At 35.9% G+C, this 16,062-nt stretch overlaps 2 protein-coding genes across 2 annotated transcripts in view; both read left to right on the top strand.

Annotated features, from left to right (window-relative positions):
* The window catches only part of Nipsnap (protein nipsnap), a 65,845-nt gene extending 61,536 nt beyond the window's left edge, over positions 1 to 4,309 (top strand). The window contains exon 5 of the mRNA XM_089086526.1: positions 2,584 to 4,309. Coding sequence (XP_088942652.1) covers positions 2,584 to 2,732 — 149 coding nt within the window. The 3' untranslated portion in view covers positions 2,733 to 4,309. The remainder of the gene's footprint in view (positions 1 to 2,583) is intronic.
* A 5,759-nt stretch (positions 4,310 to 10,068) lies between these two features.
* LOC148954436 (uncharacterized) overlaps positions 10,069 to 16,062 on the top strand; it is a 57,991-nt gene continuing 51,997 nt past the window's right edge. The window contains exon 1 of the mRNA XM_089086517.1: positions 10,069 to 10,159. The gene's annotated coding sequence lies outside the window, so the exon portion shown is untranslated. The remainder of the gene's footprint in view (positions 10,160 to 16,062) is intronic.

The following is a 16,062-nucleotide window of genomic DNA, read 5'->3' on the forward strand; positions in this document are numbered from 1 at the left end:
CTCTGATATTATCGATATTACAAGAAATATATACGAAAAGACGAGTAGCAAGGAGCAGACTATTGAAGGACTCACTGAGGAGTTTTCTACCTCTACAGATGTCATCCATGGATGCATCCTCTCATCTACTCTTTTCTGCCTATTCCTAAACAATGTGCTGTCACTTGTCCCCGATGAAACGGGAATAGTCTTGGGAGGATACCCTTTTGACCTACTTGCATATGCTGATGACATTAATTGCCTGAACGAAAAATTTGAGGAAATCCAAGCCAGCGCAAACGCTATCGTCGAAGCAGCTAGTTGCTTTGAAAAGAGGATAAACACCTGCAAGGTTATGGTAATTAGAGCAACACGACATGCGAGTACTAGTCCCCCCCTCCGGCAAAAGTCACTATTCGGGACGTGTAATTCAAATGGGTCGACAAATTTATTTTCCTAGTATATGTGCTTACCAGCACACACGACTCCTCGAGAGAAATCAAACGAGTCCTGGCTCTTGCCTCCGCATGCTTCAAGTCACTGCGCTCTTAAAACCGAAGATCCGACTTCAGTGCCTTAGTGATTCCCGTTGCAACGTATGGCGCAGAGCCATAGACTCTAAAAGCCTTTGACAAGCACTGACTGGCGGCTTTTGAAACTAAATCGCTCCGAAAGCTCAGTGTTATCAATTACCTTGACTGAGTATCAAACGAACAACTGCTGTCCTCCTTGGATTACCCTCAAACCATCATGCAGACCATTAAACTCCAACAGCTTCGATGGTTAGGACACGTTCAGCGTATGTCCCCAGCCCAACTGCCTAAAATAGCCTTTGAGGGACGAAGATGCCTCTCGCCCCAGGGGACGACCTTTCAAGCGCTGATGGGAAAAATTCTCTGACCACCCCACCCAAGAACTGCTGAGGACTGTAAAAAAAAGGGAGGCATACCGAAAATATTATGATTCCATTAGAGGAGAAGCCCCGAATCGGCCAACTCGGCTGGATGGGAGTTAAGTAAGTAAGTAAGTAAGTATTTTTTTCTGTCCAGTATTTCATTTCTCAGTTTAACCAGTGATTTAATACTTGAACTTCTATTATATCTAAATGGGTTGAACTTGAAATGGCACCTGCTACTTGTTTTCTTTTATTTATTTTTGTTTTTTATTGAGGCGCATATGCTAGCTTGCAACTTTTGTAGTCAATAGATATACGCTATCCTTAACGAAATGTCATATCGATGCAGGATTGGAAGATTGGGTCTCTTTCGATGGTGGTCTTGCAGCAGAAGCTTTAGACCTAACCTCCTCCTAGTAATTCTTAAAATATTCCAGAAATAAAAATATGGTTATTTATTATTGAAAAACAGAAGGAGATACAAAAGAACTTTCGTAACTAAAAACTCAGAAGGGTGACTCAAATATAAAATGGGCTATACTGTATGTCATAGGTGAACATGGGTACAACTATCAGGGTATTTGGGAGAGTATCTGAAAGATGAAAAAAGAACATTTTCAGGTCACGACTTTATTTTTTTCTGAAAAGGGTTCTTTTGATTCGTCTTTTATTCCCCCTCCCTCTCCCTTGTGTTTGTAGCTATGTGTATAATACTATAACAAAAATAAATAACGTAAATTATAATTCAGACCAATATCAAAGGCAAAAAAAATAGAAAACTATTTATCCCACTTAGAAAAAAAAGGAGGGAAGTGAATAGGGCCAAATACTTTCAAATAAAATGCAGCAATATAAATGTAAACATAAGGACTAAATAAAAAATAATGTAAAAATGTATGTAGCTAGAAGATCAAAGTTAAAAATTTAATTTTGGGATTGTTCTGGATTGTTGAGTCTAGTCACTCTCTTAGCTCTCGGACTATTTTATTCCGCAGTTTGACTCTTCCCTCCCCCACTCCATGCTCTATAAATTAACCACAGGATATTATTTGTTTATTAAATTAATCGTGCTTATTATATTAGGCTTAAGTGTTAAGGCTGTATGTCAATTGTGCGGAGAAAAATATTTGCAGAACCATGTCTAAGCGATGACTATAAGCTATGTTACTTTAATTAATTGGTAAGTCCATAACGCCTAGTTAGTCACTGATCTGAAAATAATTATATGATGTTGTACAGTAGTTGTCTAAAGGAAGCATTTCTCCGGATTAGTTTCATAATCGAAGTCATTTGTTTTATTATCCTCACAAGAGAGCATGTGTTTCTTCTTGTGACTGGAACCTTTAGGCAAGCGAGTCTTTATCATTATCTAGATTCATTGTAGTCAGTAATTTTCATTAAAATATGGCAAAATTTAGGCGTAGTTCGGTAAATATATCCTGTGGTTGAGGGATCGAAATGATTTTTTTTTGGGGGGGGGGGCTAATAATTTTGTATTTGGAGGAATAGTTGAAATATTTGCTTCTCTGGTCCTCACAAAAGAATGTATGCTAAGTTTTTTTTTATACCTCTTATGCAACATACTCCTTGGTTGCTGCACATAAGTGGTCATAAATAGAATACCCTAGCCCTTCTAAGAGTATATTGTTCTACGTAGTGTAAGCACTATGGTCTGTTTACAATGTTTTAATTATATTTCTTTGTTTTAGCGTACGCTGACCTTCAGACAAGAAAAGAAACCCGTGAGTCTGCATGGAGGAAACCAGGCTGGGATGAGTGTGTTGCATATACTGTCCCTTTGATTAAGAAGATGGAAAGTCGAATTTTGTATCCGCTGTCTTTCTCACCAACTCATTAGTTTACTTGAATCTGTTTTATCTTTAAGATTACCAAACTTTTGTTTTAGGGTAGTTTTGTCTTTGTTTGAGAATTTAGTTGTTTAATTATCTTTCTTAGTTGTTGTTCGTAATATGCGCTATTGTTTTCAGTGGTGTCAAATAATTAGGCCTTTTTCCAGATTTTCGACATCTTAATGTCAAATAATCAATTAACGTTTATCTTTTCATATTCAGTCCAATTATAAAAATAATTAACTACGTACTCCATGCTCTAATCTATAAGAAAACGCAAGAAAGTTCCTATGATTTTTCTACCAAATTATGTTAAATTAAAATAAAAACTAATGGTTGTTATTAAAACTGTTTTAATTCCCTCCATTTTTTACCTCAAAGTCTATCGATTCTGTCTCTGAATGGCTCCATATTAAGTTAAATTTATTGGCAAAAAATGTAAATTTGAATAACATGATGGTAAGTTCAATTATTGACTAGGAAGGAACAGTCAAATGACTTGAGGATGTTTTTCTACATCATTTCCATCACATGTAAAGGTCATATCTGATATTTTCATATTTCTTAGGTAACTGCCAAAATTGTTTGCTATGCTGTTCTCAAAAGGAAGGTCAGCATGAAAATGTATATTCAATCGCGCTTTGATCTACATTGCATTGCTGATTCTTCTCTTGAGGACAACTTAGCAAATGGTTCTTGACAGTTATCGCAGAAGAGTGAGAATGTCAGATACGCCCTTTTTGACGTGACAGTGATAATATGCATATGATTACAGGAAGTACGAAGCCAGGTTGTGAAGCCTATATTTAGAAAGTAAGTGCTCTATGTTAGAACTTGCGAAAAGATGTTGCTAACAATAGAGTATATTCATCAAACCGGTTTTAGACTGTATCTAGTGTCCAAATGTAACTAAAATCGTTACAATCGTGACACAACGAAACGACGAGAATTAAATAAATCGTGAAACAGGTCGTAAGAAACAAATTTTGGTCCTAAATTAGTTGATATTGAAACAAAAAAGCGTGTTCGTGCCTATCAGTGAGTTCTTACATTTTGGTAAAACAGTGTCAGTTACTAAAAACGAATATTTGGCCTTGAATAAAATTAACTGTGTGCTTTTTCTGTAAAATGGTTTTCATTTTTCTATCAAGAATTTTGAAATTACTCTTATCCTGCTTTCAGTTCTCATAAATGTGAAGCTCACGTTTTTGTGAAAATTGATGTTTGTTGGTGACTAATTTTAGTCAGGTTGTGAGATAAAACGCATTGCAGTGTTAGCTTAGTCAGGTCTCTAATTCAAAAATAGGAAAAATCTGATGAACCATACAGTTAATAAAAGCTAAGTGAATAACGCTGTACGTTATACTTACTTTACTTTTAAAGCAAGTATATAGTTTTTTTTTCTATTAAGGCAGCAAAACAAAATTGTTTCGAGGGAAGTCCCCTCCTTATACTATGTAACTATATTGTGTTATACTATTTTATTTGTTGCATTTATCTGGCTTGTTTTGAAGGATAGATTTCCGGCTTGTGATTTTAAGTCTATAGAGAAGATGTACTTAAAATAAACTTTGCAAAAAAAAACATTGTTTCTTATTATTGGAAGTAACTATTCCTTTCTCTGTTTAGAATTATATAGAATAATTACTAAGCAAGATTAGAGGGAAAACCGGCTTTGCCAGCGAATACATTATTTCATAAAAATCTAGGCGTAAGGCAAGATGTGGGCGAAAATTTTTGAATCTTTTACGATATTTGCTTTTTCAAGGCTCTCCTGTATTCTAGAGGAATCAGACGAGGGCTTGTGAGACTATTTCCGCATCGTATAAAGAGTAGCCGTCATAAAAGTGTTAAAGGCATGACCATTAGCTGGTGTAGTAAGAGTAGTGGTAGCTAAGGGGGGTTTCTTCTATAGTAAACATGTTCTTTTTATGGGAACAATGCTCTGTGTAAACCCAAATGTCCTCAAATTTCTGATAGTCAAATCATTGTTAGATCAGGTTCAACATGTTTGTGAATTATATTCAAAGTTGGGAAGGGGAGAGTTCCCCAGCTATCAACAAAGCAGAATCAACAAAACAATTCAACAGAGCAATTTTTTCTGTTCTATTTACTTTAAATTCTTAAGACAAATTCTCTGTTGCAATAGTTAATTAAGAAAAAATTTACCTTCCAAATTTTTTTTTCCATATTTGACATATGTGATGGAAATTTTTAGGGGAATAACTTTTGGACAAGGGCATACAGGATTCTGATTTTCAGAGGTGTAAAAGCCGTAAGAAACTCAGCTACTGTTCATGGAAAAGTCCCGGTTTTCATATGAAATTTGAGAGGCACAAACTACAGACTAAATATCCTTGTATGATTTTAATTTAGCAATACATGACATCTATCGTTCTTCGGAAAGATGCTTGCGATCACACTGTTTTGAAATTTGCCATCCGTTTTTTTGCTACTGTTATCTCTGGCGATAGGTCCGTGACTTTACCCCTGAAAGAATATTTTGTCGATTTCTCGACTGTTTCTTGAAATATCTATCTTGAAATTCTTATCTGGTGCCATTTGTGGCTGTACTCAAGGACACAAAAGTGGCTGAGTATTCTTGCATTATATTTTTCGTCATTTCTACGTAACATCTTGTAATTAATCATTGACGTTTGGATCTTTTCACTTGTTCTTGAACGCTCTTCACAAAGTTTCTGGGTTATCCTCTTGTAGTGGTCCTAAAATATCTAGTATCATTTCTACATATTCCTCTTTCTAATGTAGCATCATTTTAATCTTTCTAATCTAAAATATACTCATTTGTATACTAGCCTATTTGCTCTTTCGCATTCTAGCTCTCCTTTCGAATTGATCAAATTTGGTGCTCCTCTGGATTGCAACACCTTCACTTCACTCCTTGCTATGGATCGTATTTTGTGCTACAACTTCCCAGGGCTTGAAAATGCTTCTTCTCAGTGTTCAATTGAGCTTTTGTTTTTTTCTCATACGGATGAAAATTAAAAGGCTAATTTATTTACAATTAAGCGACATATGCTACATGCTTAGGGGCATGTAGCCCCTAAGTCATGTGGTCCCTAATTCATATGTGTCAATTAGGACGAAGAGAGGGAAGAGTGGAACTTGCCCCTGGCCTTTTGAAGAATGCCTTGTAACAAGGTATCAAATCCTTGTTTTTGCTAGGATTCATTATTGTATTTTTGTATCTTCATTAAAAAAATCCCCCCCCTCATCGTTTTCGCGAATTGACGTTATTGGACATATGAATTGATCCATATGATCGTGTGTTTTGTTCTTCTACTGCTTCTTAAGGAACGGTTTAACATGTATTTTGGATATGGATAACTTCAATAGGTAAATATCTTGCACGCGTTATTGGTATGGTATCAGCTCGAATGCATAAATTGACCTCCTCGAACTGCTATATACACAGGGTTACTTCCGTAAAAATGTATTTTTCAGGAAAATTTAATGTTTGAACAGGTAGAAACAAATCTTAATCCTAAATTAGGTTTAACCTACATTAAAAGAACTTATTTTTTACGCTGATTTCATATATGTAAAATTCATTGGTTTTAGATATATTAATCGAAAATGGTATTTACATTTACTGGTCGTTGGTTTTTACCTTGTTTCATCTACTGGGCCTTGGTTTTTGCCACAATAGAAGCTTAAACTGAGCTTACAAAATATGCAAACAGCAAGGCAAGTTGCTGATTCAAGCTCGTTTCAAGTCTTAAATAAAAAAAAGAATTGAGCTTGGAAAATGAGCCAATGGTAAGGCAAGTCCCTCGCCTGAGCTTGTTTAGAGTATTTGATTTTTTAAACAAATTTTTTAAACAAACAGCAAAACAAACAATAACAAAGAAGATATTTGGTTTACCTCGATTGAAGCTTGGTTTCTTATAATGTCTACTAGAAATTATCTAGTACCTTTTGGAAAATAAATTGATATTTAATAAAAACCTAAAAGTTAAAGTTGATAACGTAATATATATTGTTTGTATTCTATCGGATTAACACCACTTCATGGCAACTAAGGTCCTTGCGTCGGCCCTGCAGCGTGTTGCTACAGCTCAGTTGTTTTTTATTATACGATATTATTTAGATTATAAAATAAAAATTGATAGGCAAGATAATTTTATTTGCAACGAATTCCCTTCTTTCCCCTTGATCTGGAATAGAAACAAATTACCTCTAGACACATAAGAATAAAACTAATTAAAAAAAATATCACCAAGTAAATAAGTAAAAGTGTAACCCCTCTGGAAAAAGCATTGTGCTTATTTTGTATGTCAAACTAAGCTAAAAAAAACTATCTACACCTGTTTTCATTTCAAGAAAATTCTATGTTTACCACGGACTCCAGCGTCAAATCCCGGCAAAGCCTGCAGCGAAGGATTGCAGATTTTTTTCAGTTGATATAATTTCAAAATGTTCCAACATTGTCTTTATTATGATATAAGGCTCCGTCCCTGTCTTTCGCTGGAACAAGTCCATAATGACTACTTTATCTACTCTTCATACAATTACTATTCTGTCATTGGGCTACATCTTCCAGATCCCTAGAAATTTCATCCTTTAATTTTATTCTACATCTCCTTAATTCATGCCATCTCCACTTCCCTTACCCTCCCCTCATATTGCCTATCTCTTAGACACTTTCATGGTTGCTGTGTCAGAGACAACCTAGTGAAGATTGAATCTTGTGATAAGCCATTCTCTTTTCTGTTGTGCTTTAAGCGTTCTTACTAATATTCCTACTTACATTCCCAACTTTCCTCCCTAAGACATCTGCCGCCTCACAGACCATTTCCGCAAAACTATTCCATCCATGTTCTACATTGTCAAATTCTAAACTCTCCAGGGTCATATGCAACTGCGCTTGGAAGATTCGTCCAATTTACTCATCCTTGAGTCTATCAACGTCATAACTACCCAGAAGGTACATAACCCTAGCTTTAAACTTTAGCTCTAAATTAACCCTAGATTTTATTAGATGGCGATCTTTACTTTCAACATTGATAGAAGCATTCTTATATACCCTAGCGTCTTTGGTCTATAATGCCATACTTTAATTTACAATAACTTAATCTATAAGGGTGACCCTCCTACCATCCAGATGATATCATGTTAATTTAACTTAATTCAAAGACGCTTTGTGCAACTAGATAGTCAAAAGGACGTATGTGCAGTATCTCAGTAACGGCTAAGGTGTTAAATTGAAACTTTTTGGGCATGTGAAGGGGGATGTTGAATTAAACCAAAAAACACTTTCTCCATTCCAGGTTCTCAAAAGCAAGTGACAATTTAAATAGCAAATCCAAAATCTTGATTCTTACGGAGAGAAACCGAAAAAAAAGACTACGAATATTCCTTTTATTAACTAATAAAATAAACCGTCACTTAAAAAAGAACAGAAATTAATGTAATTTTTATCCACAAGCGGAGTAATTAAAAGAAAAGTAAAGAGCTACATTAAACCAAAGACAGGAAGAAATAAATCAAACAATAATTCAACCGCAAAACGAACATAGATGACATGCAGTAAATAAATGAAACCCAAAACGAACAGAATCGCTCTGGCAATTCCAGTGATACAGTTGATATTTCGACCTGACACCACTTTTTTGGGATTTTTGGCTCTTTATCGAAACTCTCTTAGATTAGCTTTCGCAATAAACTTTTACTGTCAAGCTTAATCCAAATAATAATTACCATTCCTGAATCAGCTTCAAATGGAGATTCTTCGTCACTTGGGTTTTTCTTCTTTTTTTTTCAAAACGGGTTTTAAAATTTTTGGTTTCTGATGGCAAAATTTAATGACTGCTTCTAACATGTAATTTGATTTGGGCTTAAACTCTAAAAAAGGGCTAAGTAATTTACACTTATGTACCACCATGTTGTGTCGATACTTAACAACCCATTCTGGTAGATATACCGATGACAAAAATTTAGTGAACTCCTCCCTCTGCACAAGTCAGTAAGAAGTATATTCCCAATAGGCGCAACTGGCAAATTCTTCCTATTTTTAGCAAAATTGTATTGTAATCTATAAATTCTTCTGTCTTGATGTCCCGATGGCAAGGATCTAGGAGCTTATTCCACTTCCCTATCCCAAGAAGGTCTGGTGGATTCCTGATCCTCAGAAGGATAGCAAAGATTTTAGCTCCTACTTTCCCTAACGTGTTTATATCCTTAGCCTCGACAGGTAAATGTTCAAATGACAAAAATTTAAACACTTCCCCATTTTGCCACATTGATTAGAGTACCAAGACAGTTCCAAAAGACAAAGCTGGGGCACCTGTGGACTCTTGCCTCTTGCCAAGTTTGACTGAACTGTGACAACCTGTTCCTTTAGATGTTTCGACGACAATAATTTAGGTTCCTCTTCTCCCATAGAAGTCAGAAAAGGTATGGATCCCCCAAAGGAGCACCTAGGACACTATCTCACTTCCAAAGAAGCTTTGTTGCTACTTGGTATCTCCTTTCAATAGATATCCTGAAGAAAAAGTTCAGGTACCTCTCCCATGATCTTTGTTCCCGCGAAGCTTGGTTGACATCTAGCCAATTTTTCCCCTAAATGTTATGATGACAGGGATGTACGGATTCCTCCTCACGTAACGTTTACAGGCATTGACTGTGTCCTGACACTGAAAATCCCCCATTAATTTATTCGTGCTACTTTTTTCGAAGATGTTCTGATTAAAATAATTTATTGATCCTTCCCCCCTCCCCCAACCACAGACGTTGGGCAAGACACCCAGAGATTACTATTTAGGAACTTATTACTTACATAGTTTTGTCGAGATCAAACAGCCTTTTCTGTTGCTTTGATTTTACAATCAGTTTTCTTTGAGATCTGACAACCCCTTCTAGTAAGTAAAAACGACCCGATCCCGAAAACTTCCAGGATTTCCCTCCCTCTCATCGGTGAGCTGGAGTATGGCTGGATTTGTTTGAAGGTATCTAAGTCTTTAATCTAATATGCTCTGTAAAATTTCAAAAATCTTTTACGAATAAATAGTTAAAAAAAACACCAGATTTTCAGATTTCCAGGCTTGTGTCCCAAGTGTTTTCGTATGGAAAGTAACTGGAAAATTTGGAATTTTTTGGTACTCAACGTCAATTAGAGCTTTGACAGAAGAATCACGCTCCTAAACGCAAATAATTTGAATGAGTATTGGCTATTTATTTCATATTGACAGACTGGCCACATTGTATGACTGCTTATCTTTTTAAGAAGTTGGCATAATGTAGGCGTCTTTTTTGCAGATGCTTGCCAAAATTCTTCAGGATATTGTCGTCTGCTTTTTGCAGTTTACACAGTGTTGCTTTAACTCTTGTACAAACAATTGGTTTACATAATTTTGCCGTTTGTGCTTAGTTTTCGTTAAAAGTATTTTAATTTGCAAGGCATGGTCCATAATTTGTAAGTATATTAGTTACTTCTATTTTAAACAAACTTTGGGTGGACACATTTTGGCCCCATGTTTTATTGAGGAAGTTTGTTAAGTTTTTCTTTCGGAAACGATTTTGGGAAATTTTGCAGGAGTTTCTCAAAAGATTCTCAATTGTGTCCACCCGCTGGGTTGCCTATCCGTGATGTCCGTGGTGTTGTGGTGTCGCAGAGCACTACTTGTTCCTCCAAGTGTGCCAAACTTCCACATTGCTTCTTCGTGCCACATGCGGTCTAATTTTGATATGCCTCGTACGCAGTATCGGGTGTACATGATTTTTAAAATAGGCAATCCATGGTGTTCATCACTAAGTTGGCATTGAGATAAGGTTAGTTCACTGAATCAAAATATTGTGGCAACTTCTGTTGTAATTAATTTGAAAAAAAAACACAGTTTTTCTAATGGAAGAAAGAGGGAGGTTAAAACTTAAAAACTGTTGCCATATTATTTATAGCTTTTAGCCTACAACGAGGGGTTGCTCTCTGTCAGAAATCATGTACGCCAGGTGGCACGTGACAAGCGGGGTGGAACTGTACCAAGCGTTTTGGGGACTGTACCAAGCGTTGGGAAAATGTGCCAAACGTGGTGGAAACTGTGTGGCACTCATTGCGGTCGAAGATTTACACTGGGTGGTGGGAAGTCAGTGTCCCCTCGGCCTTCAATGTAAACTTAAAAAAATTTGGGGAGAGAAATTACCAAAAAACACCACTTTCCTGTGGTGTAGTCTCTTTTGTTTCTTTTTAATTTGATTCGAGTTAAATGAGGCCTCTCCAAATATTCTACGACTTCTGGTTTGATTTGAGCATCCGTACGAAAAAAAAAAAAAAAAAAAAAAAAAAAAAAAAAATTAGTGTCCATTTTAGGGATTTCATTTATGGGATTCCTTTTATGTCAATTTAATGTCATTTTTGAGTGGTTCTAGACTATTTTGAAATTCTCAAAGGTTTATCTGGATAATCATACATTGTCATTCAGTAAAATCTGAATAATAGTCATTATTCCTGAATCAGCATTCCTGTGAATAGTCCCCGAAGCCGCGCCACGCCGAAATGACGGCGGCGAATGTGTGATTCAGTATCGGGGGTGGCGCGCCGCCAGGCGCGACGAAATTTTTTGAGGGGGGCGCCGCCGATTTTAGACCGGGGGCGTCCCACGGTGTGCTAATTTTTCTGATTAAAAATAATAATAAAAATTCCACTTCACCAAGCACGTTCAACCTCGATTTTAGTAAGGATTTTTAAATGGTTGCCTAAAAATATACAATAACAACATGACGACACCGGAATTTACTGTGTCATGCAGAAAGTATTTATGATCATTATTAATCAGACTAGGAAGTTTTCTCAGTTTTATCTGTTAGACGCACGGAAGCCTGAAATATGTTTATGTTTTACATCGCTGTGTCCCTATAAAATCCTGTGTTTAGTGATTTACTTTTTGTTAAAGATTTGGGCTAATGTGTGTATAACTTTCAAAGTTTGAAGTTCAAACATCTTCTGTTCATCAAATACGTTCAAAAAGGAAGTGAAAAAAAAACAACAAATGACAACAGCAAAAAAACACTGTATGCAATCAGATACCATGGCTTAACAACACCAACAACTTAAAATCAGCGGTTAAATCACTTCAGTTACAATTGATGTAACAAAAGTGAGTTTTTTCACTCTGCCTGGAGCCATTGATCTTTTTGCAGTCACTATCAGTCTTGTCGTGCTAAAAAGCCGTTTAGCTGGGGCACATGTGGCCGGTAGAGCCAGAACTTGACGAGCGTAAACTGCCACTTGCGGGATCTGATACTAGTATTGGACCTTGGGGTCCCACAGAATGCCGCAAATAGGCTTCTTCTTTGTATCTGCTGGAATAAGTTGTTTTATAAGGGAGAACAAACCTGCACCTTCATCATTGGGCTGCTGCACCTAACACTACAGAAGGAACTAGACTGCACGTTTACCCTCTTTTCTTATCAACACGGAATAACCCTCCGAAATTCTTTTTTGAAAGAAGTGGTCAAGTTATAACGTTTCAAGTCAAAGTTTAAGGCTACTTCAACTTTAGTGTGCTCTGCTAACTGTGCAAAAAAAAAATGTAATTCATTTCTATACATATATTTCTATACTAGCTCTAGATAATCTACCAAGCGGGAAACTACCGCAAATTAGCATCGATAAATAAATGAAACCCAAAACGAACAAAAATAACAATAAATAACTGAGTCAAACTAAAAACGAGCAAAAATTAACATAAGTTGGGCTCAAAACCCCTATGCCTTCCCAAGGCCAGAACATAATTTTCACTTTACTGAAAAAATATAAAGTTTTTACTTTTATAACTTTAATAAATCAAATACTATTGACATTTTGATTACTAAATATCAGTATATGTATATTAAACTGACAATGCATATTCATTTGTAGTTTTTTCAGTAAAGTGCAAATTATGTTCTGGCCTTGGGAAGGCATAGGGGTTTTGAGCCCAACTTATGTTAATTTCTGCTCGTTTTGAGTTTGACTCGGTTATTTATTGTAATTTCTGTTCGTTTTGGGTTTCATTTATTTATCCATGCTGATTTGTGGTAGTTTCACGCTTGTTAGATTATTTGACTTTAAGTTTGCTCATTTTTGGTTTAATGGAGTTCTTTACTTTCTTTGAAAAAACTTATTTTTTGGAAACAGTTTTTTAATTAATTTCTGTTCGTTTTATATTGACATAGTCTTTTCAGGGAAAAAGATAATCATACTTTAAATCTTTTCGTTTTTTTAAGAATTTATAGTTTGGCCTGCTATTTGTATTCTGGAAAACAGTTTTCAGCAAAATTTAACAACATAGACCCTTTTAAAAATCTGAACACAAATAGTAGAGTTTAATTTAGTTTCATACCTCTTCTAGTTGACCTGAAATGGCAAACTTGATAAAATTTGCAAAAAAATTTGTTTACTTTCTTTGATAGCTTGGATACACTTACGCTGTTTTGATTTTGTTAAATTATAAGAGCAGAATAAACCCCGAAAGTTTGAACATAATACCCTCAGTCGCTTTTGCGATACGGCTGAGATGCCTTATTGGGAATTAGCATAAACACAGTGCATTTTGATTCAATCTTAAGGCAAAATTTACTTTTTAAACATAAAGGCAAATGGGAGGGTGGGCGTGGGAGTGGGATTAGTTTCCCTCCAATCACTTTCGAATATTAAAAAGGACATCAGCCCTTTCTATTTTCAATCGAATGAGCCCTTTTCGAAGTTCCTACGACAACTCCTTCGATACGAAGTATCGTGGTCTAAATAGAAACAACAACAACAAAAATATACATTATACCCACATCGATCTTTACTATAAAAATGTGAAGACTTCCAATCGCTTTCGATTATTAAAAAGGACACTAGGCTTTTCGATTTCCTAACTAATGATCCCTTTTTGAGTTTCTACGGCAACGCTTTCTATAAACACCGTATATGCCCCCAGGACATAAATTACAACCCTTACCCTAAGGGCTGTGATGGTGGTTGTCATCCTCTAAGACCTAATTTACAGAACTTTCAACTACGTTAAACAAAATGGCTATCTCAAAAATTTTGATTGTATGTGTTTCGGGAAATGGTGGGCGTGGAAGGGGTGTTAGTTGCCTTCCAATCATTTTCGACTATTAAAAAGGGCACAAGCCACTCCAATCTCTAATTGAATGAGCGCTTTTCGAAGTTTCTACGACAACTTCTTCGATATGAAGTGCCCTGGTCTAAAGGAAAAAATAATAAATAATACATTGTGCCAACATCGTTCTTATATACCTCCAGGGCATAACTACAAAACCCTTGCCCTAAGGGTTGTGGGGGAGTAACCTAGTCAAAAAACATATTTTCTCTCTGGAAATCAGTTACTCTGAACAAAATGGCTATCTTAAAATTTTGATTTGATGTGTTTGGGGAAACGGTGGGCGTGGAAAGGGTGTTAGCTGCCTTCCAATCACTTTCGACTATTAAAAAGGGCACTAGTTATTCCAATTTCCTATCGAATGAGCCCTTTTTGAAGTTTCTACGACAACTCCTTCGATACGAATTGCCCTGGTATGAAAAAAAAACTAAAAAAAATAAATAATACATTGTACCAACATCGTTCTTTACTTAGACAGCGTGATTGCGCTGCCTATGACAACATCCTGAATTGCCTAATTCTCTTTTACCTACCTCTTTTCATCCGAAAAATCAGAAAGAAAATCAACAGAACTTTAAAGCGGAAGGTAGAATTTTTTTTTCAAGAAAAATTTCTTCTTCTTCTTCCTACGAACCGATATACATGGCTAGACACAGATGACAGTATTTATTTTTAAGAAACAGATTAGCCAGGTTGACGGTTGAAGCCCGGTGGTCGATATCTATAACACAAAAAGAGAGAAAAAAAAACGGCGGCGTATTAGTGACGCCGCCACCGATAGAATCAGCGGCGGCGTCAGCGCGCTGATGCAAGCTCGGTGGCGCGCCACCGTTTCTTTTCGGCGGCGCACCGCCGACTTTTCGGCGCGGCTTTGGGGTCTACTTGTGAATATTATGTCTCACTAGACAATTTTTCAAAAACACCCTTCTATGATTACGGTCACAATGGGTTTTCGCTACAGCAGTTTTTGCTGCAAATGATGGAGAATGGAAATGCTTTGATTAATGTTGTTAGGATATTTTTCTGAGCATTTACCCATGACGAATTTAAATGTGTTACCATCACTGCTCGAAGCAATAAATTAACAAATACAAGATCTGAAATTATTTCAGCGTAAGGGAAGGGGGATTTCATCAAGTCCATTTGCTGACAGATTTTTAAGTGCATCTTTAGCAAGCATAAGACTGACACGATAGCGAAAAACACTATGTTAAAGACGTAAATATTTCAAGATTTAATGCGTGTAATTGCCCTTTCACGCGTCGCTTTTTTCCGAAATTAAATAAAAAAAAAACAAGTTTTTTAAACTGAAAGTAAGGAGCGACATTAAAACTTAAAACGAACAGAAATTATTCCGTATATGAAAGGGGCTGTCCCCTCCTCAACGCCTCGCTCTTTACGCTAAAGTTTTTTATTGTTTTAAAAAATAAAGTTGTGAGACAGAGTCAAACTTTAGCGTAAAGAGCGAGGCGTTGAGGAGGGGACAGCCCCTTTCATATACGGAATAATTTCTGTTCGTTTTAAGTTTTAATGTCGCTCCTTACTTTCAGTTTAAAAAACTTGTTTTTTTTATTTAATTTCTGATCGTTTTTTAGTTAATACAGCTTTTATTTGCATAAAATTTTTACTTTTCTTTTGCTAAATGGATGTCTTTACAAATTAACTTACGTAACTAACTTCTATATTCGTATATTTTTCTTCTGGCAAAAAATACAAAGTTGCAGATTTTTGCAGATATGAGCTTGAAACCTATGTAATAGGGTTTTCTGATACGCTGAATCTGACGGTGTGATTTTCATTAAAATTCTTTCACTTGTAGGGGATGTTTCCCCCTCTTTAAAAAATCGAGTAAATTTTCTCAGGCTCGTAGCCTTTGATGAGTAATACTAAACTTAATAAAATTTATATATTTAGGATCAGCATTATAAACACATTCTTTTGATACATTTATTGACATCAAAATTTCGTTTTTAAAAGTTTTGATTACTATTGAGCCGTATCGCTTGTTTTTTTATTGTTTTTTTTATTACGTATATGTTATTACTTATATGAAGGGGTTACCCCCTTAGTCAATACCACGCACTTTATATTAAAAGTTAAAAAAAATTTTGATTCACAAACCCCTGAATCACAAAGGCCGTTTAATTAGAATAGATAGCTCTTTTGAAAGCACTAAAAAAAAACTGTAGCGTAAAGAGCGAGGTATTGACTTGGGGAGAACCCCCTC

Source organism: Artemia sp. Qi Xiang Cuo, chromosome 3, assembly GCF_049724085.1.
Source record: "Artemia sp. Qi Xiang Cuo chromosome 3, ASM4972408v1, whole genome shotgun sequence".
NCBI lineage: Eukaryota > Metazoa > Arthropoda > Branchiopoda > Anostraca > Artemiidae > Artemia > Artemia sp. Qi Xiang Cuo.